The 14,143-nt window shown below is 38.6% G+C and overlaps 1 protein-coding gene across 10 annotated transcripts in view; it reads right to left on the bottom strand.

Moving 5' to 3' along the window:
* The window catches only part of SDCCAG8 (serologically defined colon cancer antigen 8), a 245,165-nt gene that overhangs the window by 168,927 nt on the left and 62,095 nt on the right, over positions 1-14,143 (bottom strand). For all 10 annotated transcript variants that reach the window (XM_010836676.1, XM_010836675.1, XM_010836674.1 and 7 more), the window contains one exon: positions 6,486-6,638. In XM_010836676.1, the coding sequence (XP_010834978.1) occupies positions 6,486-6,638 (153 nt within the window). The remainder of the gene's footprint in view (positions 1-6,485; positions 6,639-14,143) is intronic.

Consider the following 14,143-nt stretch of genomic DNA (forward strand, 5'->3'; position numbering starts at 1 on the left):
AAATGTTTTATTTACATACACACACACATATGTGAAGCCTGGCTTGAAGAATTTTGAGCATTAAATTACTAGCATGTGAGATGCGTGCAATTGTGCGGTAGTTTGAGCATTCTTTGGCATTGCCTTTCTTTGGTATTGGAATGAAAACTGACCTTTTCCAGTCCTGTGGCCACTGCTGAGTTTTCCAAATTTGCTGGCATATTGAGTGCAGCACTTTCACAGCATCATCTTTCAGGATTTGGAATAGTTCAACTGGAATTCCATCACCTCCACTAGCTTTTTTCATAGTGATGCTTTCTAAGGCCCACTTGACTTCACATTCCAGGATGTCTGGCTCTAGGTCAGTGATCACACCATTGTGATTATCTGGGTCATGAAGATCTTTTTTGTACAGTTCTTCTGTGTATTCTTGCCATCCCTTCTTAATATCTTCTGCTTCTGTTAGGTCCATACCATTTCTGTCCTTTATCAAGCTCATCTTTGCATGAAATGTTCCTTTGGTATCTCTGATTTTCTTAATGAGATCCCTAGTCTTTCCCATTCTGTTATTTTCCTCTATTTCTTTGCATTGATATCTGAAGAAGGCTTTCTTATCTCTTCTTGCTATTCTTTGGAACTCTGCATTCAGATGTTTATATCTTTCCTTTTCTCCTTTGCTTTTTACTTCTCTTCTTTTCACAGCTATTTGTAAGGCCTCCCCAGACAGCCATTTTGCTTTTTTGCATTTCTTTTCTATGGGAATGGTCTTGATCCCTGTCTCCTGTACAATGTCACGAACCTCATTCCATAGTTCATCAGCCACTCTATCCATCAGATCTAGGCCCTTAAACCTATTTCTCACTTCCACTGTATAATCATAAGGGATTTGATTTAGGTCATACCTGAATGGTCTAGTGGTTTTCCCTACTTTCGTCAACTTAAGTCTGAATTTGGCAATAAGGAGTTCATGGTCTGAGCCACAGTCAGCTCCTGGTCTTGTATTTGCTGACTATGTAGAGCTTCTCCATCTTTGGCTGCAAAGAATATATAATAATCTGATTTCGGTGTTGACCATCTGGTGATTTCCATGTATAGAGTCTCCTCATGTGTTGTTGGAAGAGGGTGTTTGTTATGACCAGTGCATTTTCTTGGCAAAACTCTATTAGTCTTTGCCCTGCTTCATTCCGTATTCCAAGGCCAAATTTGCCTGTGACTCCAGGTGTTTCTTGACTTCCTACTTTTGCATTCCAGTCCCCTGTAATGAAAAGGACATCTTTTTGGGGTGTTAGTTCTAAAAGGTCTTGTAGGTCTTCATAGAATCGTTCAACTTCAGCTTCTTCAGTGTTACTGGTTGGGGCATAGACTTGGATTACTGTGATACTGAATGGTTTGCCTTGGAAATGAATAGAGATTATTCTGTCGTTTTTGAGATTGCATCCAAGTACTGCATTTCAGACTCTTTTGTTGACCATTATGGCCACTCCATTTCTTCTGAGGGATTCCTGCCCGCAGTAGTAGATATAATGGTCATCTGAGTTAAATTCACCCATTCCAGTCCATTTTATTTCACTGATTCCTAGAATGTCAACATTCACTCTTGCCATACGACCCAGCAATCCCACTGTTGGGCATACACACCGAGGAAACCAGAATTGAAAGAGACATGTGTACCCCAATGTTCATTGCAGCACTGTTTAGAATAGCCAGGACATGAAAGCAATCTAGATGTCCATTGGCAGACGAATAGATAAGAAAGCTGTGGTACATATACACAATGGAATATTACTCAGCCATTAAATAGAATGTATTTGAATCAGTTCTAATGAGTGGATGAAACTAGAGCCTATTATACAGAGTGAAGTAAGTCAGAAAGAAAAACACCAATACAGTATACTAACGCATATAAATGGAATTTAGGAAGATGGTAATGATACCCTATATGCGAGACAACAAAAGAGACACAGGCGTAAAGAACAGTCTTTTGGACTCTGTGGGAGAAGGCGAGGTTAGCTATTCTCTCTCTCTGTGAGAGAATAGCATTGAAACATGTACATTATCATATGTGAAACAGATCTCCAGTCCAGGTTCAATGCATGCGACAGGGTGCTCAGGGCTGGTGTACTGGGATGACCCAGAGGGATGGCATGGGGAGGGAAGGGGAAGGGGGGTTCAGGATGGGGAACACATGTACAACCATGGCTGATTCATGTCAATGTATAGCAAGAACCACTACAATATTTTAAAGTAATTAGCCTCCAATTAAAATACATAAATTAATTTTTAAAAAAAGAGAGACAGCTTAAATTTTATCCATGGGATTAAAGACAGACATGAAAGGATTTTAAAGAAAGAGACTGACTTATTGATGGATTCATTTTAGAAAGAGCATCCTTGGATCTTTGAGTAAGAGAACAGATGAGAAGGAGGTGAGACTGGAAGCAAGGAGACCACATGGGGCTGTAGGAATCATCCAAGGGTAAGATATGGAGAGCAGTGGGATGGAGAGACAGGGCAACATTGGTAGGGGTCTGAATCTCTAGAACTGGGTAACTTAATGATGTACAGGGTGAGGGAGAAGGAGGAGACAAGGATGACAGCAAGATTTCTGAGTTGGGCAACTGGATGAATGAGCAGTAGTTCTACTACGAAAGGGAAGGTAGGAAGTGAAGCTGGTTTGGGAGCTCACTAGAGAGCTAAAGATTTAGGAATCAATACCATATATATGGGGCTTCCCAGGTGGTTCAGTGGTAAAAGAATCCATCTGCCGATACAGGAGAGACAGATTCAAGCCTCGGGTCAGGAAGATCCCCTGGAGAAGGAAATGGCAACCCACTCCAGTATTCATGCTTGGAAAATCTTATGGACAGAGGAGCCTGGTGGACTACAGTCCATGGGGTTGCAAAGAGTTGGACATGACTGAGCATGCACTCATGCACAATGTATATGAAATTAAAGCCACAGTAGTGCTACAGTACAATAATGAAGATCCAGCACAACCAAAATAGTAAGTAAATACATTAAAAAAAAATGTTTAAGCCACAGTAGTGCTAAAGACACCTAAGTCTAAAGCTGTCTGCTAAACTCTAGAACCTCTTATCAAGGTGCTTTCTGGATGTGTCTCTTTCATTACCTCAAAGGCACCTTAAACTCAGACTAACCTAAAAGGCACACATCATTTTCCCAAATCAAGAATACTGATTCAGAGAAATCAAAGAAAGAGAAACTTTTACAGAGAATAAGAATGAAAAAATATTCCTGAAAAATAGCATTAGGAGGTCTCCAGTGAACATAGCAATGGTAATTTCATTGACTATGGGCACAGAAGCTGAAATGCAGTGGGCTGTTGAGTGGTGAGAAAAAGGCAATGCATGCTCAGTCGTGTCCTACTCTTTGCATCCCCCTGAACTGTAGTCCACCAGGATCCTCTGTTCATGGGATTTTCCAGGCAAGAATACTGGAGTGGGTTGCCATTTCCTACTCCAGGAGATCTTCCTGACCCAGGGATCAAACCTGCATCTCCTGTGTCTCCTGCACTGGCAGGTGGGTTCTTTACCACTAAGCCATAGAGGAAGCCCCCAAAAGACAATATGTATGGACAAATCTTTCAAGAAATTTGACTATTAAAGGAAAGAGTAAGGAGGGATATGGAATTAGTAAGGTGCTTTCCAGCCTTGGCTGCACACTGGAATCACCTGGACAATTTTTTAAAATACTGACACCTGGATCCTACCCTCAGCTGTTCTCCCATAATTCATTTGGGATTCAGCCTGGGTGAATCAGAGTTTTGGAACTTCTACGTAGCCAAGATTGAGAATGACTGGATTAGAAGGAAGAGACTATTTTCCTGATGATAAGGAAAAGGCTATAGTGAAGTAAAGGCTAAAGATTCAGAAGAGAGTGGGGAACAAATGGAAATAGGTTCCTGAGGTGGTTGAGGGGCATGGGATCCAGAGCAAGAGGAAAGGATGAAGTCACTCCCATCTGACAGGGTTGCAGTGCAGGTGAAATTTTACTTTAGGCAGAAGTGAGGGGAAAAATAAAAAGTTGAAGTGGTTACCATCTAATGGCATCAACTTTCTTTGTTAGGTAAGTAGAGGCTCTCTGCTGAGAATGAGGGGAAAGGTAGTATGGTAGAGAACCTGAGAAGAATTAAAGTGATTTGAAATAGTCCTTGAAAAATGGGTCTTAGATACCATCATTTCCCACCTGGACTACTGTAATTATTTCCCACTTGGTCTAAGAGGTTTATTCTGGTGCCCCTTCAAATCTATGGACAGATGATTTTTCTCAAATATAAATGGCATCATGACACTACCCAATTTAAAGCCATTCAATGGTTTATTGTTGCTGTTATTCAGTTGCTAAGTCATGTCTGACACTTTGCGACTCCATGGCTGCAGCATGCCAGGTTTCCTTGTCCTTCACCACCTCCCAAAGTTTGCTCAAGCTCATGTCCATTGAGTCGGTGATGCCATCTAACCATCTCATCCTCTGTCCCCCACTTCTCCCCCGGCCCTCAATCTTTCCCAGGATCAGAGTCTTTTCCAATGAGTCAGCTCTTTGCATCAGGTGGCCAGAGTATTGGAGCTTCAGCTTTAGCATCAGCACTTCCAATGAATATTCAGGGTTGATTTCCTTTAGTAATCAACTGGTTTGATCTCCTTTCTGTCCATGGGACTCTCGAGAATCTTCATCAGCACCACAATTTGGAAGCATCAGTTCTTCAATGGTTTACCATCACTTTTTGGATAACACTTAAAATCTTTCACATGGGTTTTATGACCATTCATGATTTGGTCCCTGCATATTTCTCCAAACTCATCTTCCATTATCTGTCTCTTACTGCCTATGCCCCAGTCACCTAAACTCTCTCTAAATTCCCAAAAAGGATTATGCTTTGTAGCTTCCGAGCCTTGGGAGTATTGTTTTTCTGGGTCTGAAACTTCCCCTCAACTCTTCCCCTGACCACTCCTACTCAACTGCTTTGAGTCTCACTTGTAAAACCTCATGCTTAGGAAAATCTTTCATGACTGTGTAGACTAAGTCATATTTGCCTGTTATGCATTTTCATGGTAACTCTATACTGTATCTTCATGCTTATATCGCAGTGGTAAAAACTCATTTGTGGAAGTATGTGCTTAATGTCTACCTCTCCCACTAGTCTATAAACTCCATGAGGGGAATGCATTGGTCCTGTGATGATGACATTCCCATGACCTCCAGTTAGTATCTGTTGAATCCCTAAATGAACAGGAGAGAGGGGAATGTGTAGGAGGACTGCTAGAAAGCACCGAAAGAACAACGGACACCAAAGACCATAAGGGTATGGTGGTGTCATCTGCAAGATTGTAGCATTTTTCTTCACCAGCTGAGATCATCAATGCAAGTCATAGAAGGTAGACAGTTAGACTGACCTTTAAGTTACGTTTTGACAGGCACAGTTCTTTTAAAAAAGGATAAGAAAACAAGGGAGTTTACCTTGCCTCACATACCTGTATGACTTAAAACTCACTGGGCAGAATTTGTGATTTTTCTCTTTATATAGCCTCAGGCTTATACACCGCCATGCACACAGCAGATAATCAGTAGATATTTGCTGAATGAGTTAATTTTCAAATCTTGGAATATTATAAGACAGAACTTACAGTATAAGCTGTGAGGCTGCTTTGAACAAACAGAACATTGAAGTTTGGGTTACTTCAAGGACCACATCTTGCTCAGTTTTGTTCTACTATAGCAATTAATAGCAATATTAAAACTAGATTCCACTAAACTCTATATTCCAGTTTGTTACTGTTTTTCAAACACTGCCCATCACATATTATCTGTTCCTTTTGCCTCTAACTTCCCTCTTCCACTTATTCATCATGTAATTTGTTCAGTTCAGTCACTTAGTCGTGTCTGACTCTTTGCGACCCTGTGGACTGCAGCACGCCAGGCTTCCCTGTCCGTTGCGAACTCCCAGAGCTTGCTCAAATTCATGTCCATCGAGTTGGTGATGCTATCCAACCATCTCATTTTTTTGTAATTTGTAATTTGTTAGAACCTATTTTATACGAAGCATATCATAACTTTTTTTGGCTACTTGGTTTCTTACAAGTGTTTTATCTTCTTAATGTCTAATTTGGGAGTGGGGGGATGAAATGAAAGGGTAATTGCTCCTTAATTTAACCAAGGTTGAACTAAAATATGGATATCTGCAGAGCACCTGCTCTCCTCTGACAAACAGAGAGGGACTCAAACAGAATGACAGCATTAGAGTATATTTCACAATTTCCTATCATGAAATCTAATTATTTTCTTTGGAAAGGTCAGAGAATATAACTTTTATTGAGAAATACGTTGAGAATAGAAAAATTTTATGAACTCTAATTAATAAGCAATTTGAATACTTAAAAGATTTAAATATTTAAAGATCATTCAAGAATTGCAGACTGCAGACTCATCAATTACATCACAAAAACATTTCCTCTGCAATGTGGATAACAAATTGAACTTTTAAGTACCTTTGAGCCCATGTCTTCTCTTTCTTTTGTTATTTCTTTTTTCAACATCTCTTTCTCAAAGGCTCTTTTTTCTTGCTGAGATGCAAGTTCTTTCTCAAGTCGGTCTGTCTGCCTCTCCAGCTCATTCTTCAATTGTTCACATTGGATCAAAGCCTGCCAGAATAAGACAGTGAAATGGAACCATAGAATTTACAAGAAATACGGGGAAAATGAGACAATTAAGCTTTAATAATATTTAAAATAGTTATAACTTAATGTAAAGTCAAAGAAAAGAATATTTTTATATTTGTTTGTCAATACCACTTGGTGATTCAAATATTACATATATTCAAAAGTTACAGTTATTCACATATTTATTTTCACAATTAAGGCTATATTAACTAATCAACTAAGAAAATCCAAGCAACAAACCATGATAAAGGCCACAGAGGAGTTTGAATTTTATAAAAGGGGATCAGAAAATGTTCTAGTATTATCAATTATAAATCATGTTTATACCATAAGAAATACATAAGTATCTAATTTAACTGATTTTTCATTTGGACATGGTTAAAAATTATTTGTACTTTTAAATGATAAACATCAAAATTTTAAGATGAGTTGTGTTTGTCATTACGTAAAGGCATCTATTATTTAACATATAGTAATCAAGTTTCCTTACATATAAGTAAGATAAGATTTGGTTCACTCTCCTTACACACATAGCTAACGTAAAAATTAGGTAATAATCAAATTTTGGTAAGGGAAGACTCAAAACAGCAGTTACTACCTAGTTTTATAAAATGAGAAGTCTCATATTTGATTTTGCCAATTTAAAAGTTGGTAATTGTCCTTTAGACTAAATTTCCAGAATTTATACTAAATTCTGTGTTTTCAGAAATAAAAACTCTCTAATTTCCTTTTGGCTATATTCAGAATATCTTTATGTATAACATTCAATAATAAATTGAATTCAAACTCTCAAGAAGAAAAAACAATACAATTAAGGTGCTTGACTTATTAACAGAAAAATCTAAGTCATACTATGGTTTCTTAGTCTTATCCCATGTTTCCTCACAATATCCTCCTCTCTCAACCTCTATGTTGTTCCTTGAATTGAGAGAAAGAAACTGAAGCCTTATATGACTTATATACTGTATGCTTATAATTTGATAGTCACAGTTATTGTTAATGGAGATGGAAGTAGTCTCAGTAAGCACTGCAAAGTTTTATGCATTGTTATGCTTCCCTCTGGTGAAAGCTATAGTAAATACAGACAATAAATACCTAGGATATGTGAATTTTCTTCCCTGTATCATGAACTCATTAAACTCTAACTTCTTTCAAACTCTTCTGGAAATGTTCTATACTCCTAGGCATAAAATATGAGGATAAAATGCAATTGTCTAAGATTAATTGATAAGCAAATACTTGATGCCTAAAAAAAGATTCTCCTAGGGAGTTAGTCCCAAATCCAATTCTAGTTGAAAATGTTTGGGAGATAAAACTTTACATTAGATTTTCAAGGAAATGGAAAAGCATATTTTTTCTATAATTTAAACCACTGGAGCTTGAAATATTACTAATTAGAGATTTTTGTGCTTTGGAACACAATTGCTCTAGTGTAAAGTATTTTATAAGAACCTAATAAAAACATTCATAATGTTCACTAGCACACAACTATCATGAAAGAATAAAATGATTATGGAATATAAACTAGTATATCTAATCAGAAGGTTTTTCATTGAATAAGAACTCAGGAAGCAATCTTAGTTGGTATAGGAATAGTGGAAGGAACTGCTGAAGATCAGGCTAACGTGAAGAACAAAGAGTCAATTCAGAGAATTTAATCAGTTCAGCAACAAGGAACAGTAAATGATCCTGACAGGTAAAAGGCCTAGTGCCAAAATGATATAAGCACAAGTGAGAAGCTGTAAATCACATAAACAAAATATGTTGCTGAAGACTTGGTTTTGTGGAGGGCCTTCTATGAGAAGTAGCTACCACTGAAAGGTGATGGTGAGTATGAAAGCAGCAATGAAACACTGAATAAAAACAGTAGGTCAAAAACTGGATATTGATCACTCTTGGTTTGTAACCAGTGATCCCATATAAAAATGGCTTTTAGTTTTATTGTTTTCATTTTAATATATATTCCTGGTCACAGTGAAGGAAATATTAACTACCACTTGGAACTAGAAAAGTCATTTAATCTTGCAACAGACCTCATATACAAGATTTGGTTCTACTAAATAAATACATATACATTCTTTCCATTAGGGCTTCCCTCATAGCTCAGTTGGTAAAGAATCTGCCTGCAATGCAGGAGACCCTGGATTGATTCCTGGGTGGGAAAGATCCCTTGGAGAAGGGATAGGCTACCCTACCCACTCCAGTATTCTTGGGCTTCCCTTGTGGCTCAGCTGCTAAAGAATCTGCCTGCAATGCGGGAGACCTGGGTATGATCCCTGGGTGGGGAAGATCCCCTGGAGAAGGGAAAGGCTACCCACTCCAGTATTCTGGCCTGGAGAATTCCATGGACCATACAATCCATGGGGATGCAAAGAGTCGGACACGACTGAGTAACTTTCACTTTCACTTTTGTCTTTCCATTAAAGCTTTGTCTTTAAATTCTAAGACTCCTCTCTTAGTTTTCAGAATCCCAGATGATTCAGTACTCCTTGATTATACTCTATATAACCATTTAGTAAAGGCATATAACTGAATCCTCAGTGACTAGGTCAAGGAATGACCAACTACAACTAACTGATAGATCTTCGCAGGTGACCATGTTAATTTGGGATCTGCAGCTTCCATTTCTCCTAGTAGTTCCCAAGGTTGTGGCTCCTTCTTTTCCCTGAGCACAACCCCTTTCTTGGTGGAAACGGCTATAGGTCTTGGGGAGTTGGGGACTTAGACAACCCTCTTCCTTTTGCACCCTTGGTTTCAGGTATTCAAAATTCAAATAAAGGCTAATGCACCTTATTTCAGTTTTTGTTAAAAATGACCTAAAATGCAGTGACCTAGAGGGGAAACCTGTGTGCATGCTAAGTCACTTCAGTTGTGTCCGACTCTGCGACCCCGTAGACTGTAGCTTGCCAGGCTCCTCTGTCAACGGGGAAAATACTGGAGTGGGTGCCATGCCCTCCTCCAGAGGATCTTCCGACCCAGGGATTGAACCTCCACCTCCTGAGGCTCCTGCATTGCAGGTGGATTCTTTACCACTGAGTCACTTCCTACCGGGGGAAGCCCTTTATATACATATATATATATATATATACACACACAAAAACTCTGGGAGATAGTGAAGGACAGGGAAGTCTGCTGTGCTGCAGTCCATGGGGTTGCAAAGAGTCTGACACAACTTAGCGACTGAACAACAACAAATATATAGACACACATACATCCTTTATTCACATTCTTTTCGGGCAACCACGAAGTCTGTTCTCTATGTCTGCGAGTCTATTTCTGTTTCATAGGTAAGTTCACTTGCGTCATGTTTTAGATTCCACATACAAGTGACATCATACGGTATTTGCCTTTTTCTAAACTTTTTATTTTGTACTGAGGTATAGCCGATTAACAATGTTGTAATCGTTTCTGGTGAACAGTGAAGGGACTCAGCCATATAAATACACATACCCATTCTCCCTCCAACTCCCTTCCCATCTAGGCTACCACATAACATTGAGCAGAGTTCCATCGAACTCTGTTTGATATAATATTTATGAAATGTAATTGCTTCCACTTATTTAGCATGCAATATGCAAAATACAACACTAGATGGCAACAAATGTTAAGAAACTATAAGAACAAAGTAACAATTACATACTGCAGTAATAAAGTAGTTGATTTTAAAATTAAAGTATATATGCTGTTTTGATTTTTACTCTCAAAAAGCAAAATTCCTAATATGTTTTACTATATCTTGATGATAATAACTATTATACTTGCACTGCATTTTGTAAACTGCTTAGAAATCAATCCTGGCATAAATACTAACTCAATGAAAAACAGATTCATGATACACAATAGCCTTTCTAGTTCTTAACCACTGAAATATTACATCATAAAAATTATTTATAAAAATTCATATTAATATTTAAAGTTAATATCTAATGTTATTTCAATTCAATAAACATTTATGGTACAATTAATATGTAAATAGCCATTGTGAAGAATACAGTGATAGATGTCACAGGCCTTGTTTTTAAGGTCTTTCCATGGAAAGAACTATGTACACAGCCACAAAAATTATACACCGCTCATTAGGAATACAGCGAAGGAAGAGATTAATTCAAACAAGAAGGGGTTGGAAAAAACTCTGGGGAAGACTGCCACCTGAGCTGACTCTCATAGACTGAATAAGTATTTCACAGATGAACACAGTGCAGAAAAGTACATGAGCAAATTCATGGAAAGAGCTGATATAGGTCACATTACAGAAACAGCACAAGTTATATGAAATGTGTAGTAAAAGAGAAGGCTAGAAAAGTTAGAGTGGGACCACACTGTGAAAGATCTGGAAGGTTATGCTAAGGATTTGTCTTTTATTCTACTGCAAGGGGAGAGCTGCCCGAACAGGGAGATTTACAATTTAGGAAGACTTTGGCAGCAAAGTGAAAGAATACTGGGGTTGAAAGAGACTTGGGGGAGACCAACAGAAGGCTATTCCAAAAGGCCACATAGGTTGCATAAGAGTATGTGAAGACTTGAACCGAGGTACAGGAATGGAAGTTGCAGGGATAACTTAGTAAGGGCCTCTGAGGAGAAGGTGCGAGTTTGGTAATTGATTGGATGTTGAGAGTGACGAATGGGGAGGAGCCAAAGGATCTTAAAGGATCTAGGCCAGAACTGTTGGTAAGATGATAATACCATTATCTGAAAGAAGATAATATGGAAAATTGTAGAAGGAAAAGGAGTGACAGACAGAAAGGAGGAGAAAAGTAACATTTTGGTAGTGTGGAGTTTCAGATGCTAATGGCATATCATCCATATAAAGAGATCTAGTAGCAGCTAGAAATGTAGGTCTGGGGCACAGAGGAGCTGTTAGAGCTAAAGACACAGTGTAGAAGTGTTCAGTGAGAGGAAGACACAAAGTCCTGGAAATTAGGGCAACATGGGTGGAAGTCTAGGAACAAAAATGAGGAATGTTTGCATTCTAGGCTTGTGGAAAACAAGTTAAAAGGAATGTGGAAGAGTAGAGAAGAGCAATGCAAAGATGACCCACAGAGTGAAATACCAAACTAATCAAGGAGAAAAGATAATATTATACTAGCACAGTTAATGGCTTCCTGGAGTTGAGTCAAATGAGGACTAAGATGAAGTCACTGGGTTTAGTAATCAGGAAGTGGCTGGTGACCAAAAAGTGACCAATTCATTAGTATGAAATCAGACTACAGTTTGTTAAAAGCTTGACTGCAATGTGTTCAAAAATGAATGGAAAGCTACAAAGGTAAAAACAATGGAGAAGGAAGGATGAACGATATAAGAAAGATATGATAACAAATGGTTTAGGGTCCCTGAAACCTTGGGAGTAGGACACATCAAGAACTTGGAGAGATTCATCTTGGAAAGTAAGAGGACCAGACAAGCAAGAAAAAAAATGAGAAGGCACATTTGAGAGATGATAAGGTTTGAAGAGCCTCTTGTCGGTTGTGATCTCAGTATAGGAGGTCAGCTATGAGAGTGAGGTGCTAAGCTGGGAAAATGAAGAAAGGAGAAATTGTTTGTTAAGTCAACAAATAAATCTTAAAAAAAAAAAAACAACTTGCAATCAGTAATTGATTGGCAGCCAGGTATAAAAGAGAGAATGACATCTAGGTTTCCAATTAGGACATGACAGTGGACAAAAGTGCCATTCAGCAGGTAAAGAACACAGCTATCTTGATGGAGTGAATATAATTGGTTTAGCTTGAAATTGTAAAATTCACATCTAAGTGGAAAGGGAAGAGGGACAGCCTGGAGATAATAGAGAAAATGAGGTATGCGAGGAGGTAGAAGAGGACACTGAATAGATTTAACTGAGATAGGAGAAAGAGAAAAGGCTCTGGTCAGAGAGATCAGTTTTAGAGTTTGAGATCTCATGGACACTTCAGTTCATGTGGGAGTTACAACAGAACAGAAAAAAGTCTTAGAGTTAAGGAAGACAAAGTGTGTTGGTCTAAGATGTTGCATATGTTAACAGCATGAATGTTGAAACCTTTCAGAATGATGAAAAGAGATAGAGTGGAGGATGCTATGAACTGAATGTTTGTGCTTTTCCAAAATTCGTATGTTGAAACCTAACCCTAATATGATGGACTTAGATAGTGGGCCCCATGGGAGGTGATCAGGTCATGAAAGCAGAGTCCTCATGAATGGGATTAGTGCCCTTAGAAAATAGATGCCAAAGAGTTCTCTTGCCCCTTCCACCATGTGAAGACATAGTGAGAAGACAGAAAGTGAGCTCTGACCAAACACTGAACCTGTTGGTGCCACAATCTTGAACTTCCAGAATTGTGAGAAATAAATGTTTGTTGTTTAAGCCACCATGTCTAAGGTATTTTCGTTATGGCAGCCTGAAAAGACTTGGACAAGAGAAAAAAAGGCTCAGAGGCTAAAGTTGTTAAAAAGTGTCAAAGATCTTACAACTATTTTATAAATCCAAGTATAAAATGGATGATTTTTTAAAAAATGTGTCAAATAATGTCTTCTAGATTGAGTGTTTAAGTCGATTAAAATTAGAGAGAGGAGAATCAATGATGATTCAAAGAGAAGTGGTAACCTAATTTCAAAGAAAAATTAAGCAGGACTTCCTGGTAGTTTAGTAGATAATACTCCACGCTCCCAATACAGGGGGCCTGGTTTGATCCCTGGCCAGGGAACTAAGATTCCCACATACTGCAGTTAAGCCTGCCTGCTGCAACTACCAAGCCCACCTAGTCTAGAGCCCACACACCACCACTAGAGAAGACCATGAGCCACAATAAAGAGTCTGTGCACCACAGCAAGCACAGGCAAAAGAAGTAATAAATAAATATATATATAAAGGACAGAAATGGTATGGACCTAACAGAAGCAGAAGATATTAGGAAGGGGTGGCAAGAATACACAGAAGAACTGTACAAAAAAGATCTTCATGACCCAGATAATCACAATGGTGTGATCACTCACCTAGAGCCAGACATCCTAGAATGTGAAGTCAAGTGGACCTTAGAAAGCATCACTACGAACAAAGCTAGTGGAGGTGATAGAATTCCAGTTGAGCTATTTCAAATCCTGAAAGATGATGCTGTGAAAGTGCTGCACTCAATATGCCAGCAAATTTGGAAAACTCAGCAGTGGCCACAGGACTGGAAGAGGTCAGTTTTCATTCCAGTCCCAAAGAAAGGCAATGCCAAAGAATGCTCAAACTACTGCACAATTGCACTCATCTCACACGCTAGTAAAATAATGCTCAAAATTATCCAAGCCAGGCTTCAGCAATATGCGAACCGTGAACTTCCTGATGTTCAAGCTGGTTTTAGAAAAGGCAGAGGAACCAGAGATCAAATTGCCAACATCTGCTGGATCATCGAAAAAGCAAGAGTTCCAGAAAAACATCTATTTCTGCTTTATTGACTATGCCAAAGCCTTTGACTATGTGGATCACAAAAAACTGTGGAAAATTCTGAAAGAGATGGGAATACCAGACCACC

This window comes from Bison bison, unplaced genomic scaffold (assembly GCF_000754665.1).
Source record: "Bison bison bison isolate TAMUID 2011002044 unplaced genomic scaffold, Bison_UMD1.0 scf7180017864064, whole genome shotgun sequence".
Lineage (NCBI taxonomy): Eukaryota > Metazoa > Chordata > Mammalia > Artiodactyla > Bovidae > Bison > Bison bison.